This window comes from Actinia tenebrosa, unplaced genomic scaffold, assembly GCF_029948245.1.
Source record: "Actinia tenebrosa isolate PJP-AT-01 unplaced genomic scaffold, QUT_ActTen_1.0 PGA_scaffold0__85_contigs__length_37466705, whole genome shotgun sequence".
NCBI classification, from domain to species: Eukaryota; Metazoa; Cnidaria; class Anthozoa; order Actiniaria; family Actiniidae; genus Actinia; species Actinia tenebrosa.
The window spans coordinates 18,533,568-18,541,060 of record NW_028292569.1 but is presented as its reverse complement, the minus strand read 5'-3'; the positions used below and the strand labels follow the sequence as shown (position 1 = coordinate 18,541,060).

General features: G+C 44.5%; 1 protein-coding gene across 2 annotated transcripts; it reads right to left on the bottom strand.

Moving 5' to 3' along the window:
* Positions 1 to 332: 332 nt before the first annotated feature.
* Positions 333 to 7,270, bottom strand: LOC148913634 (uncharacterized). 2 transcript variants are annotated; one of them, XR_016120520.1, is made up of 2 exons: positions 483 to 7,270; positions 333 to 405 (listed from the first exon to the last, which is right to left on the bottom strand). XR_016120520.1 is itself a non-coding variant. In XM_089034421.1 (2 exons), exon 2 carries the CDS (start codon positions 6,680 to 6,682, stop codon positions 857 to 859), a length of 5,826 nt encoding a protein of 1,941 aa, XP_088890547.1. In that variant the 5' UTR covers positions 6,683 to 7,001; positions 7,079 to 7,270; the 3' UTR covers positions 333 to 856. The 2 variants fall into 2 exon arrangements, 1 of the variants encoding a protein (XP_088890547.1); XM_089034421.1 differs by having other exon boundaries at positions 333 to 7,001; positions 7,079 to 7,270.
* Between the last annotated feature and the right edge of the window lie 223 nt (positions 7,271 to 7,493).

Sequence of the window (7,493 nt, the reverse complement as noted above, 5' to 3'; positions counted from 1 at the left end):
CTATCATATAAACACTGATTTAGACAGTTATTTGATGTATTTGAAATGAGGAATTGTCAAATAGAAATAAAATAGATTGAAACCATATATTGGGTCTTTTGTTGTAGTACTATTGGGGGATTATTTCATGTATACTTGAATTTGAATATTTCATAAATATCTTTCCGAAAAGTTTACAGTCAAAGGACATGAAGCGTACCCATCTATAGAATGCATTATTCAATTCATTATTCGATTCTTGACATCATTCTTCGTTTTCTAATTGTAGTCTACAACCACTGATAGAAGATAGCCTTTAGTAGATAACCATAGAGTACACCATTCGAACGCAGTTGCAGTGACTAGAGTAGATTTATTGACGGTAGATATTGTTACGATCTTAAGAAACTAAGAAACTGGTTCGAACTGAAATACAGGTTAAAACACAACATTAATTTAAGATCAATTATGCTAGCTATTACAAGATCAATAAATTCACTTACTTTGATGTACGTGGATAGGATAAAGATTGAGAAAGAAGGTAGAATTTTGATAGATTGAAGACTGATAATACGGTGTAGTTAGCGTCGAGAAAGCTATATGATACTACTGAAAAAGCACGTGTCATAGATTGATTGACTGAGGTATCGAGTCACTTAATCATATAATAAAAAACTTTGTAAAAGATTAACTAGTTAACATTCCGGCCCCTTAAAGGCGCTAAGTACTGCCTTTACAATAAACTATAAGGATAAAGGCCGGAGGACAAGAAAACTGAACGGTAACAATAATAATCGTAAATGGTATGTAATAAACTAAGAGTTCAAAGTTAGTGTCCCTCGTGCATTGCACAATAGTATATCGTAGAGTCCTTTGTTTAGGCTGCAACATCTGCTTCCTCCAGAAGTACAATCTTACTGACTGGACGTACAAGCGTCGATGTCTTCGTCCTTATTTTAGCGGACCGTACTAAGCCATCCACACTATTCTGGTAAACTTCTAGTACTCTGCCTAGTGGCCATGAAAATCGCTGTGTGGTATCATCAACGATCATCACGACGTCGTTGGGTTGCAGATTCCGTTGCTTTTTGATCCACTTTTGGCGGGCTTGTAGACTGGGCAGGTACTCTTTCACCCACCTCCTCCAAAAAACGTCGGCTAGGTACTGCACCTGTCGCCACCTTCGCCGACTGTAGACGTCTTCCTTTGCAAAAATACCTGGGGGAATGGTCGAACCTGGACGTAGCAGTAGCAGATGGTTGGGAGTCAGAGCTTCAAGGTCTCGCGGGTCTTCAGAAACCTTTGTAAGTGGGCGGCTGTTCATGATCATTTCTACTTCGCACATCAGGGTGGATAACGTTTCGTCGCAGATGGTTTGTTGTTTTAAAAGTCCTTGGAGAATCTTCCTGGTCGATCTGATACATCGCTCCCACACACCGCCATGGTGCGAGCCTGAAGGTGGATTGAATGTCCACTTTACATTCTTTGCTAGAAGCGCGTCGTGGATGGCTTGCTGATTCATTGATTGGATCGATTCGCGAAGTTCCCTTTCGCCCCCGACGAAGTTCGTCCCATTATCCGTCCTAATTTCTTTAGGTGGGCCTCTTCTTGCGATAAATCGCCTTAGCGTGTTTATAAAGGAATCTGTATCTAGGCTGTGTGAAATTTCTATATGAACAGCTCGTACGGTAAGACAAGTGAAGATCACGCCGTATCTCTTTACTGTTGTTCTTCCACGACGTACCAAGAACGGTCCAAAGAAGTCAATCCCGACGGATGTGAACGGTGGATTATCCGGAGTCACGCGGTCTCTTGGCAGGTCCGCCATTTTTTGCTGCTGTGGTTTGCCGTGATTCTTTCTGCAAAAGAAGCATGTACCGATGGCACGGCGCACCGCTGCTCGGGCCTTGACAATCCAGTATCTTTGTCTTAGATGAGATAAAACATGCTCTGCGCCACAGTGACCATTAGTAACGTGGTGGTGTCTAATCAACAGCTCGGTGACATGCTGCTTGCTAGGGAGAATAATTTGGTGCTTGTGATCTTCGTCTATCGGTGCGTTCGCCAGACGACCTCCTACACATATCAGGCCATCAATCAGCTGAGGACTGAGGTTGTAGATAGAACTTGACTGCAACACTGTGGAATTACGTGAAGATAGAGCGACAACCTCTTCGGGAAAGGCCGACTTCTGCACTAACTTGAGGATTTCCCTTTCTGCCGCATTCATCTCGTCCACTGTTATCGGATCCAGCTTGTTCGAAGTGTTGACAGTCTCTTGAGCCCGACGCTTGCGGCACAGGTTACGGAGATTTGACTTCAACCGCAACATCCAGGCAACGGACTTGCGCAGGCGGGTCCAACTGGAGAACCGTTCGAAGCGCTTTACCATATCCCCGTTCATTTCCGCTGTGGAGATAACGTTGACTACTGCTTCCCTCTTCACTTCTGGGTCGTTATCTTCCAGTTTCACAGCAGGACGTCGAGGCCAGTTCTCTTCTGAATTCCAAAGGAAGCCTGGACCATTCAGCCAGCGGTTATCTCCTAAGGCCGCTTTAGGCGACAAACCTCTTGACGCATCGTCTGCAGGGTTGGACCTTGTGTCGACATACGACCATTGAGTCCTTGTTGACTTCTCGCGTATTGCAGTCACTCTGTTTGCTACAAACGTATGGAATCGTTTGTCCTCATTCTCGATGTATGCAAGTACGCATGTGCTGTCGGTCCAAAATCTCGAATCTTCTAGCACTGGGATGGAAAGCTCTTTGAGAGACATCTGATCGAGTCTAGTGGAGAGAACAGCCGCAGACAACTCCAACCTCGGTATGGTAACTGGTTTGAGGGGTGCTAGCCTCGACTTGCCATTGACGAAAGAACAGTGAATTCTCCCTTCTCGATTGACTAGTCTGAGGTATGTTACTGCTCCATAGCCTAGTTGAGAAGCGTCAGAGAAGTGGTGCAATTGGCTTGATGAGACTTCACCGAATCCGTCTGGTTTGAAGCAACGACGGATAGCTAAGCTTTCCAGATGTGGTAAATCTTGCAACCAGCTCTGCCAGCGTTGAAGGTCTGCCTCTGTCATAGGATCATCCCACCCTAGTCTTTGGCGGCACAGGTCTTGGAGCAGCAGCTTAGCCGGTAGCGTATATGGAGCAACGAATCCCAGCGGGTCGTAAATCGAACTGACTACCGAAAGTATACCTCGTCTGGTGGCGGGTCTGTCCTTGATAACGATAGCGAATCCAAAGGTGTCGGATGAGACTTTCCACTGAACGCCAAGAGCTCTCTCAATGCATGTAGAATCGAAGTCCAGAGTCTTCGTAGAAGGCGCTCTTTCCTGTTCTGGGATTGTCGAGAGAACCGCAGCGGAGTTTGACATCCACTTTGTCAAACGAAAGCCTCCCTTTGCCAATAGATCACGCAGCTCTTTAGCGAGATGAACTGCAGCTTTCTCGGTAGCCACAGACTTGAGGCAATCGTCGACGTAGAAATTTCTCTTAACTGTCTCGATTGCCTGTGTACTGAATTCTCCTGAGTAGTCGTCAGCTGTCTTGCGTAGAGCAAACGTTGCGCAACTAGGCGATGAAGTTCCTCCGAACAGATGGACATTCATCTGGAACTCTTCTATTTCACCTTCGAGATCTCCATCCTTAAACCATAGAAATCGTAGAGCGTCACGATCTCCTTCCGGTACTCGTACCTGATAGAACATTGATTCAATGTCTGACATGAGGGCAATTGGTTCCTCGCGGAATCTCGTAAGCACCCCAATCAGAGAGTTGTTAAGGTCCGGCCCCTGTAGAAGCTCATCGTTCAATGCTTTGCCTTTATGCTTAGCTGAGCAGTCATATACGACGCGGACCTTGTCGGGTTTTTTTGGATGGAACACAGGGTGGTGAGGCAGATACCAGGTAACATTCGTGGCGACGTAACAGTCAGTGACCTTTCTGGCGTAGTCTTTCTCGAGCAGATTGTCGATGAATCTTGAATACATCTCGTGTAGCTTGGGGTCCTTCCCGAGTCGTTTCTTCAGGAGCAGAAGACGGTGCATAGCAAGGCATCTGTTGTTTTCAAGAGAGGGCGCGTCATTCTTCCAAGGCAGCGCCAACTCGTAATGCCCATCTTTACGACAAATAGTTTCCTCCATGATCTTTAGAGCTCGCCTGTCTTCCATTGACATAGTTCTCTTGTTGTCGTATTGTGAGTCGTTGAACTCCATATTGCAGAAACTCTTAAATTGATGTTCGAGATTTGCTTCAGATTGAACAAAGTTCGACATGTGGAATTCGTGGGCTCCATTTTTCAGTGGTCCGACAACCGCCCATCCTAGAATGGTCTTCATTGCGTATGGTTCTCCTTCTAATCCTGCTCTGATTTCCTCCGGTTGCAGGGCTCTGGGAACGTCGCTGCCAATCAGTAAGTCGACCTCTGCATTGATGCTTGGTATACTAAGACCTTTGAAGTGTTGCCAACTGTTTACATCTACTTGACTAGCCATACTTTCTGTCGAGACAGGAAGATTCGCAATGGAGAATACGGTAGGAATTTCTAGATGGCCAGTACCATCCAGGGCTGATACCTCTAGGCCAAGAACTGTTGTCTCAGTTTTGCTGTTGACCTTCTCTATCGTCGTGATAGATAAAGTGGTTTCCTTTCCTTGGGCATTGAGCATGTGTTTGAGTCTTTCTGTGCAAAAGGTGGTATTTGATCCCCCATCCAGGAACGCGTACGTTTGTACTACCTTGTTGGAGTCTCTTGCCTTGACCTTCACAGGAACTATAGGCAAGGCTATTATCTTCCGGGTCGGGACTGTTGGGTGACTCTTGACATAGCCGTTTCGAACCTGGGAGGAACTTTGGTTGGTGGTTTGTTTCGAATCACTGCTTGTTGCCTCGCCATCTTGTTTGGATTCTTTAGCTGTACTCGACTTTGGGTGAAGAAAGGTCGAATGTTTTTGTGTGCATCCATCCACCTTGCAAAAGCTTGCCTTTGAACAAGAATTAGCTACGTGACCATTGGTAAGACAGTTGTCACACAATCTCTTGTTGCGAACAAGTTTGTGTCTTTCTTCTAAGCTCATTCCTCTGAAGACGGAGCACTGAGAAAGCCAGTGATTATTGCTGCATGACGGGCATTCTGGAAGTCTCCGAGACGTCGTAGTATTGAGACATTCGCTGTTCTTGTTATTGCTGTTTGGAGATGTTCTCGCGTCGACTTGAGTTGCGAACGACATTGTTCTCCTAGTGTTTCGTTCGTTGTAACTTCTTGGCTTGTTTGTATTCAGGTTGCTGTTGTTTGACATGTCACCGAATATTGGATGGGCTGCAATTCTCGCGCGATCCTCCACGAATGCGGCTACATCGTCAATGGTAATTTCTCTTCCGTCCCTTTCGGTGATCCTATCTGCGATGTCGCGCCACTTCAGGCGTAACCCGTATGGCAGCTTGTCCACAATGCGCTTCAGCGTGTCCGGGTTTTCTATTTTACTCGAAAATCCAATCTCTCTTAGGGTGTTCCTGCAGCTCGTGAGAAGGGTTGAGAACTTACGCAGTGCTTCGCCAGATTCGGTCTTTATCGGGTTGCCTTCGGTTAGTCTACCAACATACGATGCTGCTATTTTGTAGCTTTGGCCGTATCTTTGCTTAAGAAGTTTTCGGGCTTCGCGATAGCCTTCTGCGGGGGGCATTGAAAGGCAACTCCGCATCAGCTCCTGTACGTCTCCAGCTGTATATTGTACAAGATAGTACAATCTTGCATTGTCGCTCTCCGTTTTGGACTCGATGATATTCTCAAAGGCTCGGACGAAGCTGCAATATTCTATCGGATTTCCGTCAAAGGTTGGTACCTCAGGCTGAGGTAGCATCAAGGCAAGGGTGTGTCGCTGTTGCTGAACCAGTAGGCTCTCTATTTGTTGAGCTTGCATTCTCTGGGCCGCCATCGCGCTAAGAATAGCTTCTTCGTTTTCCGATTTTATCTTGATGTCCTTCTTCAAGTCCTCTGTCTTCTTCTCGTTGATTGATATTTTAAGGTCGGCTGGTAAGTTGAGCATCGGTGGTGGTGTTAATGGTGTCTTAGGCCTTTTAAAATCTCCGTTTTCTTCCGTACTGTCCTCGTCTGTTTCTTCGCCGCTCGATTCATTGGAAACTGTCTCGTAACTGCTCTCACCTTCGTAGGCATTTTCTTCGGCGGTGGCCTTTGCTATTTCTGTTTCCAGTTCCAATTGTTCCATTTTCTGTTTCAAACGCAGTTCTTCTTCTTGAAGTGCTTGTCGTTTTTTAAGAAGCGTCACTTGAACTTTCAACGCTGCCTTTCGTGCGGCGATATTTGACCTTGACGAACGTGAGCTGCGATGAGACGTGACACTGGCGTTGTCGTCATCGACCTTTGGATCGCATGACTTCTTCTCCAACTCTGATGCTGTGGCTATAGAGTCTATTCTTCGTTTTAAATCGCAAACTCTTGTCATCTCTGCTTCGAAGTATTCATGGGATTCTTCTATATCGCATTCGTCAGACAGATTGGCGTGGTAAGTTTCGTGAGCAGTTCGAAAATTGTCCATCGCGTCATCCAGTTCGGGAATTTTCAATTTTATGGATTCTAAATTGTCGACGCTGAGTAGCATTTCTTTGATTTCATTTTGTGTTTTTGTAATAAGCCCTTTGGCGGCGCTCCTAGCTCGTTTCAGTTGTCGCAGTTCTTCCATTATTGGATTGGCAGATTATTGAATTCCGATCATTCCTTTGACCATGCGGTTATCAATGTTCCTTTGAACCATACAGCATTCCGATCATTCCAACGAAATCAAGTACGGCGAAGTAGAAGTTATACAGCAATGTACAGTCGTAAATAACACAGCTATACGTACCAAATTCGAACTAAATGTAGTCTACAACCACTGATAGAAGATAGCCTTTAGTAGATAACCATAGAGTACACCATTCGAACGCAGTTGCAGTGACTAGAGTAGATTTATTGACGGTAGATATTGTTACGATCTTAAGAAACTAAGAAACTGGTTCGAACTGAAATACAGGTTAAAACACAACATTAATTTAAGATCAATTATGCTAGCTATTACAAGATCAATAAATTCACTTACTTTGATGTACGTGGATAGGATAAAGATTGAGAAAGAAGGTAGAATTTTGATAGATTGAAGACTGATAATACGGTGTAGTTAGCGTCGAGAAAGCTATATGATACTACTGAAAAAGCACGTGTCATAGATTGATTGACTGAGGTATCGAGTCACTTAATCATATAATAAAAAACTTTGTAAAAGATTAACTAGTTAACACTAATATTTCGTAATTATTTTCAAAAATCAAATGAAATCTCGAAATCTGATTGCATTGGGTTATCACAGGATTAAGGGAATCATTCTTTGCTTTTTGACGGATGAGTAATATTTGCGAACACAAATGACACTCAAATAACCACATTTGCGTTCTGTTTTGCTGTGTTCATAATCTTTACATCAATTAAAATGGAATTTTGTCCTTTTCAGCACCTTT